This window comes from Capra hircus, chromosome 9 (genome assembly GCF_001704415.2).
Source record: "Capra hircus breed San Clemente chromosome 9, ASM170441v1, whole genome shotgun sequence".
Taxonomy (NCBI): Eukaryota; Metazoa; Chordata; class Mammalia; order Artiodactyla; family Bovidae; genus Capra; species Capra hircus.
Genome location: NC_030816.1, coordinates 32,479,427 through 32,505,493, shown reverse-complemented (window position 1 = coordinate 32,505,493; position 26,067 = coordinate 32,479,427). Strand labels below are relative to the sequence as shown.

General features: G+C 36.7%; 1 protein-coding gene across 2 annotated transcripts in view; it reads right to left on the bottom strand.

Moving 5' to 3' along the window:
• The window catches only part of HACE1 (HECT domain and ankyrin repeat containing E3 ubiquitin protein ligase 1), a 108,706-nt gene that overhangs the window by 26,677 nt on the left and 55,962 nt on the right, over positions 1 to 26,067 (bottom strand). For both annotated transcript variants that reach the window (XM_018053122.1, XM_018053123.1), the window contains 6 exons: positions 20,413 to 20,747; positions 10,423 to 10,491; positions 10,095 to 10,182; positions 3,692 to 3,803; positions 3,500 to 3,597; positions 3,241 to 3,328 (listed from right to left, as the gene is read on the bottom strand). In XM_018053122.1, the coding sequence (XP_017908611.1) occupies positions 3,241 to 3,328; positions 3,500 to 3,597; positions 3,692 to 3,803; positions 10,095 to 10,182; positions 10,423 to 10,491; positions 20,413 to 20,747 (790 nt within the window). The remainder of the gene's footprint in view (positions 1 to 3,240; positions 3,329 to 3,499; positions 3,598 to 3,691; positions 3,804 to 10,094; positions 10,183 to 10,422; positions 10,492 to 20,412; positions 20,748 to 26,067) is intronic.

Here is a 26,067-nt window from a genome sequence, read left to right as displayed (position 1 = left end):
AGGTACATATATGGATACTTAAAGCTGAATGACTTAAAAGACCACTGTTAAGTATCTTTTGAGAATCATTCCCAGTCACTTTTGGTATTAAAAGTCAACGCAAAGTTTTGTGAGATGAAGAAACACTTCAAAGACAGAAAAAAATTTAAAAAATAACAATATTCTGAAAATAATCACAATTTTACCTACTTCCCCTCATAAGTCTGTACATAACTTAACAGGAAATCTGATTTATCAAAACGAATAGATACAGAGAAATCAAAAGAACAAAAAGGAAATAAGGGGAAAAGTCTTCAGGAAATGCGTAAGTTTTTAACTTGGTGATGAATTAAGATAGAATATAAAGTGTATGTCATGCTTTAAGTTCAAATCCGTAAAACTGTGACATTTCATCATCTCAGAAAAAACCTATTCAATAAGAAAATATCATTTTCGAGAAAGGCAATGCAAAAGAATGAAAAAAGAAAAGAAAAGAAAATATCATTTTCACAGAATAGTAATAATAGCCCCTAATATTTATTTCTGATTTCTATGTGCCAGGCACTGGACTAAGTATTTTTACACATCAGCTGATTTCCCACTACATTACAAACCACAGGTACTCACCATTTTCAAATAAGGGAATTGAGCTCCAGAAATATTACATTTACAAGCCCAAGATCACAGCAATAAGGACAGCATAAGGACTGACATTCAGTAGAACACACCAAAGGCACTGGTCCCTTCCCTCCACTATTACTGCTCTATAGTAAGCATCTTAATTTAATTAGAAAGCATGTTTTAAAGAAATTACTGTATACATTTGGTCTACCCAAGCGTCTCCCATACTTGGGAATCCTAAATGTAACTTTCTAGAACAAGATAATGTTTTCACCTACTTTTAAATTTATTAATAATATAACCCCAAAGAGAAAACAAACCTATATGGCTTACAAAAAGGACGAGCCACAAACTTTATGGTCTATGTGCTTCAACATATTATCTGCTATAAATCTGTAGAGTAAGTGGTGGTGATGGTTTAATATCTAAGTTGTGTCTAACTCTTGCAATCCCATGGACTATAGCCTGCCAGGCTCCTCTGTCCCTGAAATTTCCCAGGCAAGAATATTGGAGTAGGGTGCCATTCCTTCTCCAGGGGATCTTCCTGACCCAGGGATCAAACCCAGATATTCTGCACTGCAGGCTGTCTTCTGCATTACAGGCGATTCTTTATCAACTGAGCCAGCAGGAATGAGTAAGTACATCTGGAGTGAAATCTAATTATTTCACACCAAATGTATTTCTCAGATATGAAACTAAAGAGACAGCTCAGAATAAGGGACTATAAAGACAAGACATAAATCTAAAATACAATGTCTTAATATTAAAAAGCAGAAATATTACTTTGCCGACTAAGGTCCGTCTAGTCAAGACTATAGTTTTTCCAGTGGTCATGTAGGGATGTGAGAGTTGGACTGTGAAGAAGGCTGAGCACCAAAGAATTGATGCTTTTGAACTGTGGTGTTGGAGAAGACTCTTGAAAGAGTCCCTTGGACTGCAAGGAGGTCCAACCAGTCCATTCTAAAGGAGATCAGTCCTGGGTGTTCTTTGGAAGGAATGATGCTAAAGCTGAAACTCCAATACTTTGGCCACGTCATGCGAAGAGTTGACTCACTGGAAAAGACCCTGATGCTGGGAGGAATTGGGGGCAGGATGAGAAGGGGACGACAGAGGAGGAGATGGCTGGATGGCATCACTGACTCGATGGATGTGAGTGTGAGTGAATTCCGGGAGCTGGTGATGGACAGGGAGGCCCGGCATGCTGCAATTCATAGGGTCACAGAGTCGGACACGACTGAACTGAATGCTAAATCTTGCTTCAGAAATTAGGCCTAAATAGCTAAACCAGGGCTTCATCAAATTTGTCATAAAAATCACAAAGATGCCAATTTATCTCAGAGAAAATAATCAAAAGGTTACAGAATTAAAGCAGCAAGTCCCACATTCCTAAATAATTTCAAATACACCAAGTGTATTTGAGGAGCCCATCCAACAGGTGAATTCCTGCAGTTGCCTAGCATCATGAAGCCCAGCCCCACTTGCTCCTCTTAGAGTCATCCTTCTTATTCAGTGGAGATTTCTGCTGGCTTGGTTGAATGCAATCAGAAACTATAATTAATGAGACACTCTCCTCTTACACAAAAATTTAAACACTGAGAAAGAAAAATTTTTCAGAAAATAAAAGCAACTGTACAAAGCATTTAAAAACTGAAATCCCACCTTGACTTGAATGTAAGTCTTAAGTTAGAAAACTCTCAGGTATATCTTATACACATGAGGTGGTAATCATTTCCATTTAGTCTACAATGTATGTGTGTTAGTTGCTTAGTTGTGTCCGACTCTTAGGAATCCATGGATGCAGTTCAGCAGTCTCCTCTGTCCATGAAATCCTTCAGGCAAGAATACTGGAGTGGGTTGCCATTCCCTTCTCCAGGCGATCTTCCCCACCCAGGAATCGAACCCAGGTCTCCCACAATGCAGGCAGATTTCTATACCGTCTAAGTCACCAGGGAAGCCCTTTACCCTACAATATCAAATCGTAAGTCTGTAGGCAGCAAACAACATTTCAATAAGGAAGAGTCTTTTATCTGTATTACATGATTAAAGCTTTTTAGTTACCATGTCAATCTTTTAAAAGAACTGAAAACAAAGTTACTATAGTAATGTAAACATACTATAAGTTAAGATTTAATACCATGACTTCTAGACTTGCTTTTAATGATCAAAAAACTTCCAAGAGTTGGAAACTCATATAAGGTTAGCAAATTTTAATTTTCCCAAACAAGGACTTATATTTTTTTTAAAGTTCATCTACTAGCACCATTTTATAAGAGGAAATTTAAATTCAAGAAAAGTAGACTAAAGGACAAGCCTTAAATTGAATAAATTTAGCTTTATTTTACAAATAACTGATGAAAACTTCCTTGAGGCCAGCAACAATACTTGAGATAAGCATTTGAGAACCAGCTGCTTACAGAGGAAAGAATGCTATGCTGAGTCAGGTTCTACTCATGATCCTACCACTCGTGAATGGCTATCATAGACAAAAACTCTGAATTTCAATTTCCTCATCTATCAAAAGGGAACGGTCACCCTAGCTTAGAAGGCTACTGTAGAAATCAAAGGATAAAAGGCACTGAAGTAGTGCAGTCTGAAAATGTGACAAATCACAGAAAAAGTCATCTCAACTGTACAACTTACCATCAGCTGACTGGGTAAACAAAGCATAATCAGGATTGACTATCTCATTAGACAGAATATCAAACCACTCACGGACAACACCTTGACCCTGAGTTCAAGAAAATAAGATTAAGTATCAATAGAAATATAATGATGAAATTTTTTCTAAATTATAATAACATTAAATTTCTTCCATTATCAATTATATATTAAACTTTATGCAAGGGCTTTTCAATCTTTTATAGACAGTGATCTTAACAACACTTATTTATATACCCACCATGCCTTCTTCTCCATGGAACCGTACAGCAATTCCTTGCTTTAGCTTTGCACAATTTGCTTTTGACACAACTTCACAGCTACTCCTAAAAATAGAATCTAAATATGTAGCAGTGGTTAATTTTACATACTAAAATTGACAAAAACTAGTATTTTGTGCCTTACACACACATCACTTGATTTCTAAACGTACCTCTATGAACCAGCAGGATATCACTTTCATTCACTGGCCTGTGCACCATGTCTGAATCCGGCTGTCCTGAGTGTAAATGTTCATAGAACCACTCACAGCGATCTTTAAATGGCTACCCCAACAAATAACAGTGAAATATGTTAGCAGGATTTCAGTCACTTAGCTATCAGATTTACTTAACTAGCATTCTAAATGTCCTTTCTACAAATAATCATTCTTATACATTTATAATTAGTTCTAAATAATGTTCTGACATTTCATCTACTATTCACAAAAAGGCCAATCTAAGTTGAAATACTTTGACTACCTAGATAGTGTATTTCTTTTAATTCCCTGCATTATCTACAGAAAAGACTTGATAAATTAAAATAATTTAATATCAGACACACAATTGAACACACAATTTCTTTTAAACCCCAAAAGGTTTGTAAGAATGAATTTCCATATCTAGAAAAATTATGTTGCATATTCCATTTAATATTCCATGAAAACAATCTTTACACCTAATTCTAACTTCTATCCTTCGAACATATGCAGCAACTAAAATGGAATTTGTTAAACTGTTTTTCTGTCCTTCCTCCCCCCTAAAAACTGAAAAATAAGATCTTGTGAACAGTTAAGATAGTCTCTACCTTTCGTTCATTTGCCAGATATGCAAACTCTAAGTGATCTGTAATTTTATTAACCTGAAAGTATTACTGAGTACCTAGAATGTGCAGATACTCCAGGTAACATAAGAGCTGTAAACATTTCACTGCTAGATACTGTTCAGTATAAAGAGATGAGACTAACACTGAAACAATACAACACATTTAATGATACCAAGTTCTAAACAGTAATGTACAGATCACAGTGCACTAAGAATTCTGAGACTGTACAGATGAGTGGAGTACAAAGGCTTCATGGGATCCTGGTCTGAACCAGGACTTACAGGTGGGTAGGATCTGCTCAAGCAGGAGGAAAAGAAAGCACACCAGGCTAAGGGAGACAAGAAAAAAGGCACAAAAGAAACCATGTCCCCCTGGAAGATGCAGTGAAGGTACCAGCATAACCCTATATATATTGAAGGAAATAAGTTTTTGTAAGTAAATCAAGGACACAATTATGGATCCTTTGAATCAAGATACAATGGCCACTGAAGGTACCTGGTCAGAGAAATAGCATGGTAAACTCAGTAATTAACGTGAGAGTAGTACCAGGATAAAGGGAGGCCATCTACACAGCAGCTGAAATACTAGTAATTGAGTGATATGGTCCTGGTCATGGTAGGAAAGAACAGTAAAGAAAATCTGAAAGACATTACTCCTTTAAGAGAAGGTCTCTAAGGACAGAACTTTACATCAGAAATAGCTTAGAGGGGGAACCCCCTGCCCCAGCACTATCTACCCCAATTCCTAGAAGCTACTCGTGAAGATAACAAATGAGATCTTATAAATTCTTAATTTAAGGTTAATAGGGATATAAGTACTAAGAGCTTGGAAATAAATACTGGAATGTTCTGCAGGTGAGACACTGGAAAGAGTCATGAATGAAGATAATATAGGAGACAAGGTAATCTCTCATGTTCAAGAGATTAAAGATACAGGGACACACACCAAGAATGGAGAAGTTTATGATCACAGGTCAATACTGAGAATTTGCTTATTACCAAATGATACACACAGCTAGAAAAGTCAAAGGAGAATCACGGTGCTGCAATATCAGAAAAGGCAACAGTTTCAAGAGATAAATATGATCAATACCCAACATCACAAAGAGGTTCTCTCTCATGCAATTTTTAGGACACCAGTAAATTTCTTTATCTGAGCTAAATATTAGTTTTGCTTCAAAAGACTTAAACACCACTTTTAACCAATTCTTAATAAAATATTTTTATGAAAATAACTTGTGCAATATTAATTTTTACCTTTTAATATCTGTTCTTCCAATAAGAAAAAATGTTCCCTTTCCAAAATTAAATGTATAATTTTATCCATACTTCTAGAAGTTTTCCACATTTTGAATAAAATGTTGCTACTGTTATATTCATTACTGGGTATATTTCATTTTTAGTACACAGACTAGAATGTTAAGTGCTTGACATTTTAATGCTGATTATTCCTAAAATCTAGGTAAACTGAGGAGAAACCATTACACAGAAGTAATGTATTTAAATACGGGCTTTGAATTTTGATGAACAATGTTTTGAAATCCTAGATCTATCACTACTAGGTTTGTGACCTGAGGGGAATTACCAATCCTCTCAGAACTTCCTACATGTAATCCTCTCAGTCTTCCTACCTGTAAAGTGGGGGAAATCATACCAACTTGGAAGGGCTAATTCTGAGGATTAAATGAAGACAGTTATTATTATAATCATAAATTAACTAATGTTTATTAAAGCACCTATAAGCCAGGTACTATTTTAAGCATTTAACATGCATTTTCACATATAACCTTTACAACACTCTGAGAAAAAGGGACTCATTATTATTATCCCCATTTTACAGAAGGGAAAAAATGCAGCACCAAGAGGTTAGGTAATTTGTGCAAATACTCAACTCCCAGAATCCTAACTCTGGCCACCTGATGCGAAGAACTGACTCATTGGAAAAGACCCTGATGCTAGGAAAGATTGAAGGTAGGAGGAGAAGGGGACAACAGAGGATGAGATGGTTAGATGGCATCACCAAATCAATGCATACGAGTTTGAGCAGGCTCCGGGAGTTGGTGACAGACAGGGACGCCTGGTGTGCTGCAGACCATGGGGTCGCAAAGAATCGGACACGACTGAGCAACTGAACTGAACTGAGAATGCTAACAGATACTGCTCTTATCACTCACACCAACGTTAAAATGACTGCAAATAAGTATTTTAAATGACAGTAAACCTATTTGCCATTATAAGAGATTAAATATTAAACTCTATCCTTTATCTAGAAAACGAGAACCAGTTTTAAAATAAACACATACGGCAACTTTTTTTTAAAAGTAATTCAAATGTAACATTAAAAGGTACAAAAAGCTAGTAAGTTACCTGTTAAGATCAAAATATCTCAACACATATATGTACATATGCCTATAAAACCAAAGGACACATTTCTGTATGTAAACTTTCTGAGTACCTGTATTTCCATAAAATAATTCACAAAACAGGACTGATAACAGAGGCTCCTCTTAACAGTGTTTGTACAGCAATACAAAATGTCTCTCCCTTTAACTACCAGGCCACCTAAAAACCACCAACAGAAGAAGAAGTCAATCTCTTAGCAGAGGTAGTTGTTTTCACTTTTTTCTGTCATAGCCTCCAGTTTCTTAGTATAGTACAATGGTGTCTTTTTCCCCCTAATGTGAATAAGTTGCTAACATGATGTCCAGACAGTCCTAGAAAATACTTCAGTGTATATTTCCTACAGATAATTCATCTACATAAGCAGTTCACAATCATCAAAATCAGGAAATTAACACTGATATATTATTATATCTAATCTTCAGACCCCCATTTCAAGTTTTGCCAAGTTCCAAATAATATCCTGTATAGCATAATGACTCATGAACTGTATTTATTAATAGCTGTCTCTCATTTGGCACAGTTGTTCTGTGCTTTCTTAATTTTCAGGACCTACATTTAAAGACTGCTTATATTGTAAGTTATATTGTAGAATGCCTCTCAATTAGAGTTAGTCTGATTATTATGGTGTCACAGAGAATGGGACACAACATAGTGACAGAATAACAACAATCATGATTTCCCATGATTAAATTCAGGGTGTGTATCTTTGTCAACCATATCTAAGAAGTGATGCCATATTCTCAGTGCTAGCACACTGATACGTCTGCTGGGATCATTGCCAAACTTTTCCACTGTAAAGTCCCTTTTTAATCTTTGTAATTAGTATTCTAAAAGGAGATACTTTGAGATTATAAAAATATACCACCCTTCATCATAGTTTCCATTTATTCATTAATCCTTTCACTATAGACTTACAACCTTCAATTTTATTTGCAGTATTTTGCCATCATTATTTATTTTGATGTTCAGATTATTCCAAATTTGGCCACTAGAGTCTATTCAAGCTGCTTCTGAATCATTTTGACACAACCTCATCATTCATCATTCTTTCAACAACTTTCTTGCACGATAAGATGATCCAGGTTCATCTCACACTATCCCTAAATTAGCCATTTCTCCAACAGGCCCTAGTCTACTGAGAATGGTATTCAGAGGCCAAGAAGTGGGTCCCAGATTTGCTACATCTATCCACCAACATCGGAAACTCTTAAGTTCACACTGGTATCTCCAATTCTAATTCAACAGTACATGATTCATTGTTTTCCTCCATCTTTTAACTCCTTTCTCCAACAGTAAGACACTAGGCTTCCATTATCTTCACTAATTCAGTCAACTGCCCTTCCTCATACATAATCAATCTTCTGTCACTGATGTGGACCATTCATTGCATAGACACCCGATACCCCACTCAAGCTCTGTTACTCAAGTTCTGTCAAACTACTCTGAGCAACTATCACCAGCTTGCACATTGGACATCCTCCATATACTGCTCCAGCTCAAACACTCTATGCTGAGCTCCTCTTCCACACATACACCCTTCGTTAGCACGTCCAAGTTCCAACACCTCTCACTGGGCCACCACTATGCCATGTAGACACCTGTATTGGTTAGGTGACAAAACCCCCTCTGTGAGTCAAGAAGGTGGATAGCTAATCCAGATGGTTTTTGAATGAATCATTCAGGAAGGGAAGAGGGAAAAGGAAGTGAAAAACAGAGACAATATTAGAAATAACAAACTACCTCTTTCAAAAACCTGTAAGTTTCTTTTACCTATAATCACATTTACCCTAGAACGGATAATAGAGTAGATTAAGAAAATGAATTTAAGAACCAGAGAAGATTTTTTAGATTCTAGTTCCCCCACTAAGCAGCTGAATGACTTAAACAAGTTATTTAAACTCTTCAGTAAATAAGTAGCTATATCACATTATTGGTATGAAAATAATCTATATAAAACCAATGTATGGAACCTGACCTAAAGTTAGCATTCAATAAATGTAAGTTATTACCACTACTTTCTCTTTTATATCATCATTATTAAACAGATGCCAAAGAAGACCTATATACATGTGTATAATTTTATAAGGTTTAGTTCTTAGCTTTTTCTAATTATTGAAAGGATCACTGTCCCTGAAGACATTTTAAAACACCTATAGCATTTACCTTATGACTAATAACCAAACCTTTGCCTCCAGGCTAGCCTACATTTCACACAAATTATTTCCTAAAACTTTGACAGGATCATGTTAGTCTCCTGAAATAAAGTTATCAGTGGCTCCTGACAGTCTAGCAAATGAAAATTCTTCAATGTGGCAATCAAGGTTCCATGTAGTATAACCCTAATCTACTTTCCCAGAATTATATCTCATTCCTCACCTACACAAAATTCCTGCTTTAACCAACTTTTCCATCTATATGCCCTGACCCATATCTTGGCTAGAATGTTCATCTTCCCCATTTATTTCTATCAAAAATTTGCATGTTTTTCAAAGTCTAGATTAAAATCCACTTCCTCCTTAAAATCTCCCTTGACTACAGCAGCCAAACGCAAGCCGTTCCTTCCTCAAAATCCTGAAGAACTAGGTAAAACTGTGATACTACAATTATAGTATTTTACAGGTACATTTATTATCTCTCCTGCTAGGCTGAATTAAGATCCCTTTGGAGATATAATATATGCTTTTGATCTCCAAAACAATTATCACTTATTGAATACATATACCAGTCACTATTTAAAACATATTCTTCACAACAGAGGTTTTATGAAGTTAAATAGTCATTATCTCTGTTTTTGTAAATGAAGATCTCAAGGCTCAAGAATGTTAGAAAGATGCCCAAAGTCACATAGCTGATAAGTAGCAAAATGAGCTTTTCCCAAGCATGTCTCATGAAAAAATGAGATATACAGAATGAACCCTTGGGAAGGAAAGCTCTCAGGTCAAATAAGTTTGGAGGATTAACAAAGTTAAACCACTGTATTTACCAAAGGGCTTCCAAAGTCTTTAGTAAACTGCTGATATGCTTTATAAATTCCCAACAAGGCATTTGTTTATTTCCCAAATGTATTTGGGGATAAAATCCCCAAGAACCATTGCCCTTACAGGATTAGTGTTCCATTTCAGGAATGTGACAAGGTGCTATCTTTGCACACAGTAGGCACTCAATACACATTTCTTAAATTTACTCTTCATACAAAAGGAACACACTAGGGTAATGCCATATACTAAAGAATAAGGTAATGTCACTTCACTTACAGCAGGTGGTCTCTAGTAATCACTCTATTGAATAGTGTTCAAATTAAAAACTTAATTTTCCTTAGACAGGCTAAAGAGAGATTTTAAAAAGCACTACCTGTGCCTTTATGATATGCATGAATCTTGACATCAATTCAGGACATTCGAGAAGGAAGTGAAAGTGGTCAAATATAATCTTGGGATTCCTAAAAGAAAAACATACCCTGCTTGTTAAATGGGAAGGATGAGTAGCATTAAGTGACATATAAATTTAGATACACAGATATTGAAATAGAATAAAAATACATATTAATCCACACCTACTATACTCATACTTGTCATTGAACATTTTTTAGATAATAACAAGTAATATTTTTTCTGTTGAGATAAAAACTGTAAGAAAGAAAAAGTTACAAGAGCAGTCCATTAAACCAAGAAAGTTTTACCTGTTAACAAAGCATTTTAAAACTTCATCATGTTTGCAGACAAATTCAATGAAACGGGGCGAAGTCATTCTGTGAAGGGTAAAAAACAATCAGAACACATAGACAAAAGTTGGTGATCTGGTAAATTTGACTATGTATTGAATTTGACTGGCTTCTAATCAAAAAAGAAAATGGGGTTTGGTTTTTCTTTATAGACTCTGAGGCATGCCTAGTCAATTTATAATGTGAAATATATAAATATATACACACTCATATAGATAATAAAATAACCTTTCATTAACAGATGATATAAAGTGACTTTAAAAACCTGGAAGTTTTAAGTATCTCTGTTTCCAACATATAATTAAATGATCCTAGACAAAGTAACATTCACCATCCTACATGTTAATAACACATATGGATGTTTAAAACTCAAATATTCTGTACTAATTTCAGATCAGTTCAATGAGTATCCTGAAGATTAGAATAGAACCAAAACAGCAAAGTATTATTTATTTCTGCAATTACAAAAAAAAAATCACAGCTTTTCTTCATCAGAAACTGGGTTTTCTCTACTTTGTAATGCAAGTACCTGACTTAAGGCTTGGTTGGTGAGGCATCCACTTTAAAGACGGCTATCTTGACTAAACACAATGCCAGCCCCACAACTAGATAAAGAGCCAGAATGCCTCCCACTGAGGCTCTTGTGTTTAGAGATTTTGGTTAACTTTGATAACTGACCATTTGGATCACTTGACTTTTACTCTTCTCATACTTTATATTCCTACTCTTATGTTTTAAATTCATCAATAAAAAGTGAGTCCTCAAAACCTTTCCCAGGTGGCGGTAGTGGTAAAGAACCCGCCTGCCAATGCAGGAGATACAAGAGATGTGGGTTTGATCCCTGGGTTGGGAAGATCCCCTGGAGAAGGGTATGGCAACCCACTCCATTATTCTTGGGATTCTCTGGACAAAGATTTGAAAAATAAAAAATAATTAGAAGATTACATGATGACCATATAAAGAAAAACAGAGTGTCTTGGGATGTAATTCATTCATGTCATGATAGGGCCTGATAGCTCAGCTGGTTAAGAATCTGCATGCAATGCAGGAGACCATGGTTTGATTCCTAGGTTGGGAAGATCCTCTGGAGAAGGGATAGGCTACCCATTCCAGTATTCTGGTGGCTCAGCTGGTAAAGAATCCGCCTGCAATATGGGAGACCCAAGTTTGATCCCTGGGTTGGGAAGATCCCCTGGAGAAGGGAATGGCTCCCCACCCCAGTCTTCTGGCCTGAAGAAAACTATATAATCCATGGGGTCACAGAGAGTCGGACACGACTGAGTGATTTTCATTTTTCAAAACCCGAGTGCCCCTCCACCCTCAACCCCAGGCTTATGTGCACTTTTTCTCGCTCCCTCTACAATAACCTTGCTGTGTGGCCCCAGGTGCGCCATGTAATTTCCAGGTCCTAGAAGTAATAAATCTTTCTCCCTTCAAAGGTTTCCAATGGTTATTGCTGAAGGACATCTGTAATCATAAGAATTAAGGATTAGTCCAGCCACAACTGGACTGGCATATAAAACAGTTGGCGACTGGCATATAAAACAGTTGGCATAGCCAGCAGAACTGCATGATTACCACTGCAGTAAATCAAAGGGAATGCCTGTTAGCTGCAGCTTGCTTACTACCACTTAACTCAGGTGAGTAACACCATCCGGGAAAAGAGTACCACTTGCTGAGGGTCTGACTTACTGCGACGTGCTTTTACATAGTGCCTATCACATGTTGCCTGAGGCATCCAACCCAAAAGGTCAAGGATGCCATAATCCAACAATCTCAGAGAAGTGTGATCAAGGCCATATGGTCTAATGAGATGATGAGACCACTAATTATAAAGACCTTAATTGACTATTAATGTGTGTGAGGGTCCTCCATACCTCAAGGCCAAGAAGAGCCAAGGAGTGCGAACTGGATAGCGAGACTATCACCACTACCCGAGGAAAGGCTCCGGCTAAAGGCACAAGAAGAAGATTCCCTTACGTGAGGAGGAGAGACTCCCACATGCAACCACGGAGTCAGTGGGTTGTGCCTAGACTATGAGTTCTAACCTAGAAGAGTAAAATACCCTCACAATTGAAACCAATGGCACCACCAGAGAAAACTATGGACCCCATGTCACTACCTCACTCACTACCATTGCTCTTTGTCCCCTAAGCCAATGGGACATGGAGTCCAATCTCTGGTATAAAGCTGTTAAAAAATGAATGGATGAATTAAAAAATTCTAAACCTCTGGTGCCAGTGCCTCCTAGGAACCCTGAGGAGATACACTAGCTCTTTGATAAACACAAAACCTCCTGGCTGCTTCCTGGGCATTTTTCAATGTCATGCATGCTAATATGCTAAGAATTGTATATTACATTTCAGACGCCTGGAAGCTTTTCCCAAGAGCCTGAGCATATGATGCTAATAGAGGCAGACCACCATTCTGGAATGCTCCCTTGGGACACCCTGCAAAGGAAAGCAGCCACCTACAAAGGGGCTCACAGTGTTGTCATCTAAAATTTTCCAGTAACAACACATAAGATTAAGGTAAAAGGGAAAAAAAAAAAAAAAAAAAAGAAGTTGAAACTGAGATCAAAAACTACTCTTTAACTGACAGAGGATAAGATGATTGGATGGCATCACTGACACAACAGACATGAGTCTGAGCAAAGTCTGGGAAATAGTGAAGGACAGGGAAGCCTGGCGTGTTGCGGTTCATGGGGTGGCAAAGAGTTGGACAAGACTGAGCGTCTGTACAAGAAGAACAGTAGTCTAATACAAATCCTGACCCACTTTCCACTTTCTCTTGCAAAAGGCAGAACCTGGAAACATTCCTCATGAGGTTTCCCTGCTGCCAAATCAAAAGGTGACAGGGTCATCAAGGCTGTGAGTGAGTAAAGAAAGGGACACGAGAAGGCAAAAGGCCCCCAGATCCACCGATATTCATTACCAGGGCACTGCCTCCCCTCACTTGGGTATTTAATACCTGACCCCATGCCAACTTTTCCATCATAGTGATCCCTGCTAAGGCTCACTGTGAATGGAAAATATTAAGATGAGGCCCATCTCCTGCTGCACAAAATTGGCATGGTCCAATGGGTTCACCATGTCCATGACCAAAGTGACCAAATTGACTGCCTCTTCATTTTTAGCCCCGGATAAGCCCCATTTGACCTGAGTCCAGAGAATTATTTTTACAGGACACTCATCCTAAGTAGAAGGTAGCCCTAACATCTTTTGTTGGGATATGAAAATCATCCAAAAGGCACTAAAAATCCTAGGAGGAAACTTACATTCTTCCTCTGTCCCTGAAGATGTAAGTCTCATCATGTCTTTGAAACATAAATATCCAAGAAGATAACTAAAACTCTGACCACAATCACCAGAGACTGAAGGAAAAAGTGGGAGGGAAAGAGGCCTTTTAAAATATAAACTGTTGTAAAATCTCTCTTACTGAAAATCTAGTCCACACCCTCCTGAAGATAACTTGCCAAAGACAAATACAAATCTTAGAAGTGTTCTCCACAAATGCTAGTAAAAAGCTCTAGTCACAGGAGAAGGTAACCTTAACTTGTTCCATCTGCCAGACACAATCTGGACTCAAAGGTAATCTACAAAATAGTAAGTTGTATACTGTTGCACCTGATTCACAGGGAAAATTTTGGAATGGAAACTACAGGGTGGTTCTGTCTGGCTGCATGTTTCTGTATGCCTATGGATATATGTTACATGCAAGTGACTTTTTTTCTCTCTCTCTGGATAGTATTGACAAAATCAATTTGTAAAAAAGCTGTATTTAATTGGCTTAAAAATAAATACTATGAATTAAGTATTCTGAGATTCAGTAATACATGAACTAATCCAACAGTTTTCAATTCCATGTGATCTGGGATAATCTTCTATAAATAAAAGGTAGTTTAAGTTTGTTAGTTCAATTAAAAGTCATGTCTCAAATTTATCAATATCAGATATAATACAGACATGCAGCTTTTATTCTACTTGGGTTTACTATTCAAATAAGTTCATGTTATCTAGATTAAAAAATTTGTCAGTAAGAAAAACTACTTGGGATGATGACCAATTTTGCTTAATGTCTCATGAGACTTTTGTGAGTAATCTAAACATAACTGTTAAGAACAAGCGATTTAAAGAGATGTAAGCAGAATAAGAGTTTAGGTGAACTTTTCAGCAATAGTTTTGTTGTTCAGTCATGTCCAACTCTGCAACCCCATGGACTGCAGCACAGCAGGCCTCCCTGTCCTTCACCATCTTCCAGAGCCTGCTCAAACTCATGTCCATCAAACCAGTGATGCCATCCAACCATCTCATCCTCTGTCGTCCCCTTCTCCTCCTGCCTTCAATTTTTCCCAGCATCAGGGTCTTTTCCAGTGAGTCAATTCTTCACATCAGGTGGTCAAATTATTGGAGCTTCAGCATCAGTCCTTCCAATGAGTATTCAGGATTGAGTTCCTTCACAATTGACTGGTTTGATCTCCTTGCAGTCCAAGGGACTCTCAAGAGTCTTCTCCAACACTACAGATCAAAAGCATCAATTCTTCAGCGCTCAGCCTTCTCTCTGGTTCAACTTTCACATCCATACATATTTTATGGAATGTCTTCTTAAAAATAGTTTCCCAAATCTCTTTGGTGATTTGAAACGTCAGAGTTCTGCTAAGTTAAATGCTGGAAAATTTATTGACTATCTGGGTCATTTCCAAATAAGGTAAAACACTAATACTGAACATCGGTTTATCCACTTTGAGCTTTTCATTACAAAGGGGCTAATGATAAATTTGGTTCTCCTTGGTAAACATGTGTTGTACCACACTGAAAAATTATACTATAAGGAAGCATGTGCTTCTAGAAATTATGAAACTTATTCATAAATTTGCCAATATGAAGAATTCTGATATAGCAGGCAGTTTACAGTTGCTTGCTTCTCAGTTTTCACTAGAAAGTTAAGTTTCTAAGGGTTAAGAATTCTGATTAACATTTCACACCAGTCAGAATGGCTGCGGTCCAAAAATCTGCAAGCAATAAATGCTGGAGAGGGTGTGGAGAAAAGGGAACCCTCCTACACTGTTGGTGGGAATGCAAACTAGTACAGCCACTATGGAGAACAGTCTGGAGATTCCTTAAAAAATTGCAAATAGAACTACCTTATGACCCAGCAATCCCATTGCTGGGCATACACACTGAGGAAACCAGAATTGAAAGAGACACATGTACCCCAATGTTCATCGCAGCACTGTTTATAATAGCCAGGACATGGAAACAACCTAGATGTCCATCAGCAGATGAATGGATAAGAAAGCTGTGGTACATATACACAATGGAGTATTACTCAGCCGTTAAAAAGAATTCATTTGAATCAGTTCTGATGAGATGGATGAAACTGGAGCCAATTATACAGAGTGAAGTAAGCCAGAAAGAAAAACACCAATACAGTATACTAACACATATATATGGAATTTAGGAAGATGGCAATGACGACCCTGTATGCAAGACAGGAAAAAAGACACAGATGTGTATAACGGACTTTTGGACTCAGAGGGAGAGGGAGAGGGTGGGATGATTTGGGAGAATGGGAATTCTAACATGTATACTGTCAGGTAAGAATTGAATCGCCAGTCCATGTCTGACGTAGGGTGCAGCATGCTTGGGGCTGGTGCATGGGGATGACCCAGAGAGATGTTGTGGGGAGGGAGGTGGGAGGGGGGTTCATGTTTGGGAACGCATGTAAGAATTAAAGATTTTAAAATTTAAAAAAAAAAAAATCTGGAAAAAAAAAAAAGAATCTGTCTTACAGGAATTACAATTAAATAATGTGGGTATGTGTCCAGGGGATTTCTCCTACAATTCTTTTTGAAGTAACAACAAAGATCAGAAATGATATAAAAGTGGGCACATGGCTGCTGCTGCTGTCACTTCATTCATGTCCGACTCTGTGTGACCCCATAGACAGCAGCCCACCAGGCTCCCCCGGCCCTGGGATTCTCCAGGCAAGAATACTGGAGTGGGTTGCCATTTCCTTCTCCAATGCATGAAAGTGAAAACTGAAAGTGAAGTTGCTCGGTCGTGTCCAACTCTTCGCGACCCCATGGACTGCAGCCTACCAGGCTCCTCTGCCCATGGGATTTTCCAGGCAAAAGTACTGGAGTGGAGTGCCATTGCCTTCTCCGGGCACATGAAAATGTCCATTAAAAGGAGATGAGATACATACATTGTACTGTAGTGATTGAACTGAAAACAATGCAGCCATGAACAAGAATAAAGTAGACTTCACTATATTGAAAAAAAAAAAAAGAATTCTGATTAATATATGTAATTTAAACTAGTGAAAATAACAGAGGAACTGTCTCTGAATGCAAGGAAAGTTGGATGTGTTTTGGAATAAGAAAGGTATGAGGTTGTTGATACTCAGTCAATAAGTCCTGGCCAACTCTTTGCAACCCCATGGAATGCAGCATCGCATGCTTCCCTGTCCTTCACAGGGAAGGGAAGTTTGCTAAAACTCAAGTCCGTTGAATCAGTGATGCCATCCAACCATCTCATCCTGTCACCCCCTTGTTAAGAGAATTTTAAGTAATTTTGTCCTAAAGTAAAGCTGGTTATTTCAGAAGAGGAAAGAGGGAAATAAAGAACAAAATGATATAGAAAAGACAGCAAGGTGGAAAGATACAGAATGAGGCTTTTATCTTGTACTGGCAGGCTGGCTAAAATTCAACTGTTATCCTAAGGGTCTTTTTTCCCCAACAAGCTTTATTATCAATGATATGTTTATGCAATATTTTTCATCTCCTAAAAGGACAGTTTTCCTGCAGTGTTTGTCTGCTTCTGATAGAGAAAGAAACTGTAAAAGGTTTTCTTTTACCCTCTAAGTAATCTGGCTAGAAAAGCAAAGATTTTGTATTTTATCAAAATAATTTCCTGTATTTCATGCTGTCTTTAAGTGATTAAGTGAAACTCGCTCAGACATATCCAACTCTTTGTGACCCCATGGACTGTAGCCCATAAGCCCCTCTGTCCATGGAATTCTCCAGGCCAAGAATACTGGAATGGGTGCCATTTCCTTCTCCAGGGGATCTTTCTGACCCAGGGTTTGAACCCAGGTCTCTTGCATTATAGGTGGACTCTACCATCTGAGTCACCAGGGAAGTCCCATGCTATCTTAATCAGGTATTTGATTACTTAAGAAAAATGAGTCTTCTCAATAAGAAGAGTTAAGATTTGCTCGTAACAATGTAAGTATATACATTTGCCTTTAAAATCATCTGTCACTTTGGTTAGGTAGATAATTAAGTATTATTTCATAATGATCTGTGATCCTATTTAGTCAAGTGTCTAAAATCTTTTTAATATTTTTAAACAAACTTCCCCAAATCAAATTCTAAACGAAGTCTTTTTGATCTAGAAGTAACTTTTGGATTTTTCAAAAGGCCCCTGAAACATCTCAAAAGACATGTTTTCTCTCCTTATAAAAAGAGAGACATTAAACTAATTAGGCTTATCTGATACATTAAACGTCAGATAAGAAATAATGCTAAACCTTCTTTATCAATATCCTTATTTGGATATGTATTATTAACATAAGTGTTCCAGAAATAATACGAAATTTCCTAAAACTCTGATATGGAATGCTATTCATTGCAATTCCAGCTATCATCTTAAAGTGTTGTGTGTCACATTTTGTGCTGTGTCACACACATTATTGGGTCACAGTAACCAAATTCCCCTGTCAGCTGCATTACAATGAGCTCTCATCATATCTCTAACCACTGGCATTTTTCAAGTCTTTCCTCAATTACAGGCAGTTATTATTTCACTCTGATGCTTTTGCAAAGGGGCTTCATCTTTAAGGAGATGCATAGAAAGGACTCTGACAAATACAAGTTTCTGATAATTTTCACATCCTACCACTGAACGTGGTAAGCATTTATAGAACTCTAAGGGAAAAACAGATTCATAACACTGTTAACCAAAGGTCGATATCAAGAATTATATAGGACTTAATGAATTCATGAAGGATGATCACGATTTTTATGAATTTTTGTTTGAAACACTGCTAGTTCTTCAATATTTTGCTTTTCAGACTTACAGAAACTTTTCCTTCTACACTAGCAATAACTCGACAATTTGGTAAAGCATACCTCTGTGAACAAACATGAAACAACTACTTTTTCTCCTAACCTGATCCCTCCAGAATTTGGAAACTCTCTGGGTATCCTTATTTTCATGGCAATATAGTTACTTGCATAAGTTCAGTAAAAATCTGTTCTCCTTGTAACATGACACAATCAAAAACACTGGTTATACTGCCAAAGCTTTGACTGCAATGTCTCCCTTTGACAGAAGAATGTACAGACTCTGATATGACCAGACAACTTTAGGGAACTAACAGTGTTAATTTTATGAAGCCAATAAAACTGTGGAAAAATCAACCTGGTACCTTGCTTACAGGGTTCCTGGCAGAATTACCAGGTAAGCAAGGAAGATCACTTCCTGGCAGGCCCAGAAACTTCAAGATATTTTGGGGACCTCAAGAAGAGAGGAATTCACCCAAATCTATAGGTACTGCAGGCAAAATGTGATAGTGAGTCATTGGCTTGGCTTCTTAGCCTCCAGAGGCTTTTAAACGTTCTATCTGAGATTCCTCATGAAAAGTTCTGGCAAAATAGACATGCTGCTGCTAAGTCGCTTCAGTCGTGTCCAACTCTGTGTGACCCCACAGACGGCAGCCCACTAGGCTCCTCTGTCCCTGGGATTCTCCAGGCAAGAATACTGGAGTGGGTTGCCATTTCCTTCTCCAATGCATGAAAGTGAAAAGTGAAAGTGAAGTCACTCAGTTGTGCCCAACTCTTAGTGACCCCATGGACTGCAGCCTACCAGGCTCCTCCGTCCATTGGATTTTCCAGGCAAGAGTACTGGAGTGGCTGCCATTGCCTTCTCCAAAACAGACATAAAGGAGCCTAAGTGACCAATCACCATTCTTCCTCCACTATATAAATAACCAGGTCAAGTTTAACAAAACTAGAGTTACTGTGCAAATATACTAGTCTTACTTTGATTATCTCTGATAGGAATGAGGGCAACAGTAAAGAGAAAAATTACATTTCAATGGAGAATTACAGAACACCCTTGTAGATATCAGATTCTAGTCCTCTTAATTGTCTTTGAGGTTTTTTCCCCTACCTGTAAATGGACTGGATATTGAATTTTCATTTCCTCCAACATCTAGCTACAATTCTCCAAATTAATGTTTCCAATTTTTCTCCCATTCTTACTTGGAATTATTGAGAACTAAAACTGCTCCTTCTCCAAATTCATATAAGATAGATTAGGACAACTCGATGTAAAATTCAGAGAAATAACCACAACAGCTCATATATGGACAACCTTCGTGTCTATTGCTAGATGGGTCACTCAGAAAAATCACCAGATCCATTCAAACTACAAACCAGGAAAATCTATCAGATGGCCTCCACTTTGTCCACTTCAAAGATGACTATCTCCAATAAACACAATGCCAGATCCACAACTAGATAAAAAGCCACCCTTCATCTCCAAGCTCCTTTGTTTCAGAGATCTTGATTGATTTTGATAACTGACGATTTGAGCCACTTGTGTTTTCTCATGCTTTAAATTCCCACTCTCAATGTTTTAAATTCACCAATAAAGAGTGAGCTTTTGAAACCCCAGGCCTCTACCTTAAACTCCAATAAAAACAGAACCCCAAGCCCTCAAGCTTTTTTTGTACTGGCAACCTTGCTGTGTGGCCCCAGGTGTGTCATGTAATTTCCAGGTCCTGTAAGTAATAAACTTTTTTTTTTTTTCAAAGTTTCCTGATGGTTATTGCTGAAGGGTGTCTTGCAACTATAATAAGAACCACAAGGGCTGCTCCAGCCACAGCATTGGTTACTGACAAGCAGAGATCAGCACACAAAATAAGCAGAAACTTTCTTACCCTGGAGGCATCTGACAAGAACAGCACATGTAAAAAGCTTGAATGACAGCACTTAGCCGGTTAGCTGTCATAGAAATAACATCCTGACAGTCTGCACTGGCTTCCTGTTTCCCTCCGAGAGCATCTGGTTTAGATTCCCCTGTGCCAGTGGACAGATTTTCATAGCTCTCAGGTCCTGGAGGTTCAAATGGAGGAATGGAAGTACCATCTTGATCTTGGCCTTTTTGTTTCAGCAAAATAGAAGTGATATCCGTTGAGTCCTTTTTGTTTTTCATCAATTCTGTAGCTATTAAAACTAGCCATTCATCTAATGAGTGCCAAAGCAATTCAAGAGGCTAAGAAAAAGAGAAAAGTGGTTTTTTTTTAAATCCATCATTCTTAAACTGCAGGAAAAAAAAGAAACCCACTCAGACAAATATTATAAGAGAGAATATTTACTCTAGATACTTCTATTTTCCCAAGTTTATGTGACTGCAATGCCTAAAGTAAGTAACAAAAATATAAATGTCATACAATTACTTCATTTATAGCAAAAGCTTATTTTGTATTTATTTATTCCTTGGAATAAAAAAAGGAAAACTAAACTCTAACAAAAAAATTTATAAGCAATCTTCATTCTTTTAAAAATTTTCAATTCTTTACTTTCAAAACCATTATTACTTTTATGAGTACATTTCCCTAAAATCTTTACTGTATTAATGTTGTCAACTGTTTTTAATTACGTTGCTTTTCAATTTAAAAAATAAGCATTCATAAAGAACTTAATAAACGACTTGGTTTACTGCCTTTTTCTTTACACGTTAATCTCTGAGATTTTGTAAATTTACAACAAGGAATTTTAGATATCACGGCATTTACAAGTACACATACACACAGAGGCATACCCAATCACACACAACTCATCTCTAATAATAGTAATTACCAAATATTGGCTAGCAAATCCATAATTCAAAGTAAAGATTAACAGCTTAATAAAAAATAAAATGGGAATAAAGTTTATTATTTCTACACTATATAAAATATTCCTTTTGAGAATAATGAAATGTTTCTTGTAAATTAACAGCAAATGAAAATTTATCTTTAAAATACCATGTGATCACAAATGCTACAACAGGACTAAGGAATGGAAAAGACGAAATACATACATCTCTAGTAAATAGTAGTTTTTAACAGAAGGAGAAATATAAATATAAATGCCCAACTACTATCAAAAGACATGCTGCTGGGGATCTAATGTACAGCATGGTCACTATAGTTATCAACACTGTATTGTACAATTAAAAGTTGCTACGAGAGTAAAGCTTTAATGTTCTCAGCACAACAAGAGCAACAAAGTAGTGATTATGTGAGGTGAAGGATGTGTTAACTAACCTTACTGGAGTAAAGATTTTGCAGTACATACTTATATGAAATCATAACACTATACCATGAAGTTACTCAACATTTTATATAACAATTATAGCTCAATAAAACTCGGAGGAAAAAAAGACCTGTTAGAACATTTTAAAACCCAAATAAAAATGAACAGTGAAGGCACAGGCGGTTCAGGGGAGATAGCAGTTAAATAGTCTTCCATTCCCACACTATTCTCAATATTCCTAATGAGAGTCTTTCTACAAATGAATATAAAAATTGATCTTACTTTTTGATTCTTATATGATCACAGAATGCTACAAACCAGACATCTGTTTCTGAAAAACCCACCCTTAACTATTTCAAGTAAAAGATTCTTATTTTTTAAAGGCCAATATTGTAAAGAGATTACACAACCATATTTAGAACTTTCTAAAGTTCTGTTCTGTCAAGAAATTCTAATTATTATCTAATAAATCTCACTATTACCTTCAGCCTATCTTCAGATTCCCAGAACATTCTCTTTTTGAGAATATTCTACTTATTGAATCTGCAAACACTTAAATCACCCTTAAGTTTTCACTTAAATATTAAACCAAAATGCAAGAAGGAAAAAACCCTTCCACCATCAATAAAAAAACAGTTCATTCATTCAACATATATTTAATTAATACAGCCTAGGTAAACAGGTTCACAAAGTGAGAAGCTAATTTCTGAGAAACATTTTCTGAGGTTGAAATGAGCATCCTTCTCTCCCACAAACAAGGCTTTTCCACGGTTAGGCACAGGAGTTGGGTGCCTAACTTCTTAAAGGATGGCTGAACTGCTTAAAAGAAGGACAAGAAGCACCAGCAGCCATGAACACTGACACGGTACCTTCACTGAAAATGTCTTAATTTTAATCATGATCCAGGTTTGGGTCTATAGTTTCTCTTCATGAGAAAAACATTAGCCCTGCTATAAAACATGAAAAAGAACTTTTTATGTCAGCAAAACTATTTTAGCTTTACATCAAAAAAATAAACTCCCTCCAAAGAAAGAACAGGTGGTGATGAAAAACTGCTTCAAACAAAAGGAATAAATGGCCTCTGAGTTGACAAAACTCAGAAAATCTCCACATTGGATGGAGATGAAGGCTAAGGCAGGAAGCGATACCTAGTGCTCACGTGCAGATGAGAGCACTGAGCCTGAACTGCAACCATCCTATTCTCAAAAGCTGACAACCTGAAAAAATGAAAGGTGAAGTTTGAATAATTCCAGAAATAATATCCAAAAAAGCTGATCTGTGTAAAAATGACAGTGACAAGAACAATACTGAGAAAAGCTAGAAAGAGTTTTCAATAAAGCAGCACAGCTAAGGATTAAAAGAGAATGAGGAAAAAAAGCAGAGAAGTAGTCAGTTATCTTAGGCCTTTCCTTATTTTCTCTTTTTCTCACTGTATATTTCCTCATTCATATGTGCACTAAAAAGAAATCTCAACCTTAAAGCATTTTTACCTAGGGAGTTGTCCCTTTGAAGACTTGTTCAGAAGATTCATTCCTCAACAACAAAAAGAATGCTGTGAAAATAACTTTAATTTCTAACTGGAGTAGCAGTCACAGACAAAAAAGATTAAAATAAATTTTAAAAATTAAAAATAAATAATTGCAAACCACATCTATTTATAAATAATACTGATAAAACACTAGATACATAGATCCATACATATCAAATGTTATAGAAAAATGAGTCAATGGCTATGGAAAATATTAGGCTTCTTGGCACTATGGAAATAATACTTCATTTCTTGACTTGATTTTCACCACAGAACTATATTCTACCTATAACATCAATGATTAGACAATCATATGTGATTTTCAAAACATTTCAAATTAACAAGTCAAAGCTGTAACATAAAAATCCCGAAGCTGTTGGACAGTTAAAAAAACTTCACTATCCATGTGCCAAATTAGATACAAATTTGATAGGGAAGCTTTATTAACTTAAATTCATCAACAGTATTTTGAAATTCTGTTGATTAGTCTAGTCTCACCTCCTAATGTCAAATGCCATAATCCAAAAGATAAGATCTTAAAAGTTTCTCAGTCTTTCTCAGCTTCCAAATTTCTCCAGTTATAAATCTATGAAGCCATTAATAGTCACAGTTTACTACTCACAAAAAAAGAACGTATCAGGATTCAAGAAGCCTAGACTGTCTTCCTCATGCTCACCCTGCTTCAATAACCAGAACTACCTTCTCCTTCAGATGTTTCAAAGTTTGCAAGGCTCTAGATAAAAATCTCTTAACACTGAAAGAATGGCTAAGTGTTAAGATTAACTTAAAGTACTTCTAAGATAAATCAGAAAACTAGTAACAGGATGTTAAACAATTTCACCTACTAAAAACACATGGCCTATAAACCGACTCATTCTTAATGGAAAACCCATTAGCTAATCCCAGCAATAAAGTGACATGTTAGAGTCCCTAGTTAATGAAACAGAAAGTATGGAGCAACTGCTACCTTAGACAAAATGTGGTAAAAATTAAAATGGTATTTCCAATCTTACATTGTAGCAACTCAGCAGATGGTTCAGATTTTTATAACTTCAATCATCCCACAATGAACAGAAGACATTAAATACATGGATCACAATGCAGTTTCTATTTTTTATCCTTGTAAGTGGGAGGGCAGATCATTTTGCCATCCTCTAAAAAGTCCACACAATTAATTGATAAAATTAGATAGAAAGAAATTAATCCCTTAAGAGCAACACTTGCTAATGTTTAAAAAAAAAAAAAAACTGATTGAGTTTTGTAACAAAAATGTTTTACCAAAGAGAAAGGTTAAAATTTAAGAGAAAATAAGTGGTCAGAAACAAAAGCAATTGTCAATGACACAGAAAAAAAAATTCCTCAAGAAGAGAAATAAAGACACTAACAAATGAAATAAAACATAAGTAAAGAACTTTATATTAGGTTGATGAAAATGTAATTGTGATTTTGGACCATGAATTTTAAATCATTATAACTAGGTTCAAACACATCTCTATTAATCAAAATAGGAACCACTACAATCAACACATTTTTGCCAACGAGAAATAAGTTTTTTCACTCCTGTAGTGTAAAAACCCATGCTTCAGGTTTAGATGAACTCTTGAAAAGTATTTTCTGTCTCCAGCTGGTTATGGAAGTGTTTTCCCTACAAAAGTTGTTGAGATGCTTCAAGTGGCAGTCAGCTGGTGAGAGGTCAGGTGAACACGGCAGATGATGTAAAACTTCATAGCCCAATTTGTTCAACTTTTGAAGTGTTGGCTGTGCAACATGTGGTCGGGCACTGTCATGGAGAAGAACTGGTACCATTCTATTGACCAATACCGGTTGCAGGCATTGCAGCTTTTGGTGGATCTCATCGATTTGCTGAGCATACTTCTCAGAGGTAATGGTTTCACCAGTATTCATAAAGCTGTAGTGGATCAGACCAGCAGCAGACTACCAAACAGTGACCATGACTTATTTTTGGTGCAAATTTCTCTTCGGGAAGTGCCTTGGAGCTTCTTCTCGGTCCAACCACTGAGCTGATCATCGTCAGTTGTCATATAAAATCCATTTTTCATCACATGTCACGATTAGATCAAGAAATGGTTCATTGCTATTGCATCGAATAAGAGAAGACAACACTTCAAAACGACGATTTTTTTGATTTTTGGTCAGCTCATAAGGCACCCACTTATTGAGCTCTTTCATCTTTACAATTTGCTTCAAATGCTGGATGACTATAGAATGGCTGACATTGAGTCCTTTGGCAATTTTTTGTGTAGTTTTAAGTGGATCAGCTTTGATGACTGCTCTCAATTGGTCATTGTCAACTTCTGATGACCAGTCACTACATTCCTCATCTTCAAGGCTCTCATCTCCTTTGCAAAACTTCTTGAACCACCGCTGCACTGTACATTCATTAGCAGTTCCTGGGCTAAATGTATGGTTGATGTTACAAGTTGTCTCTGCTGCTTTGCAACCCATTTTGAACTCAAATTTTTTTAAATTGCTTGAATTTTATTTTTTGTTTAACATAATTTCTATAGTCTAAAATAAATATAAACAGCAACTAATGTCATTAGCAAAAAAAAATAAAGTGAGAAATGTTCATTAAAATCATCTATAACATAACCATATTTATTTAAGACACTATTCCAGTACCATACGGCAAAGTGCAACCATTTAAAACCACAATTACTTTTGTACCAAACTAATACACTATATACTTCATTGATATATAACAATGAAAACAAAGAGTCTGGATTCCATAAGAGAAATGCTAAAA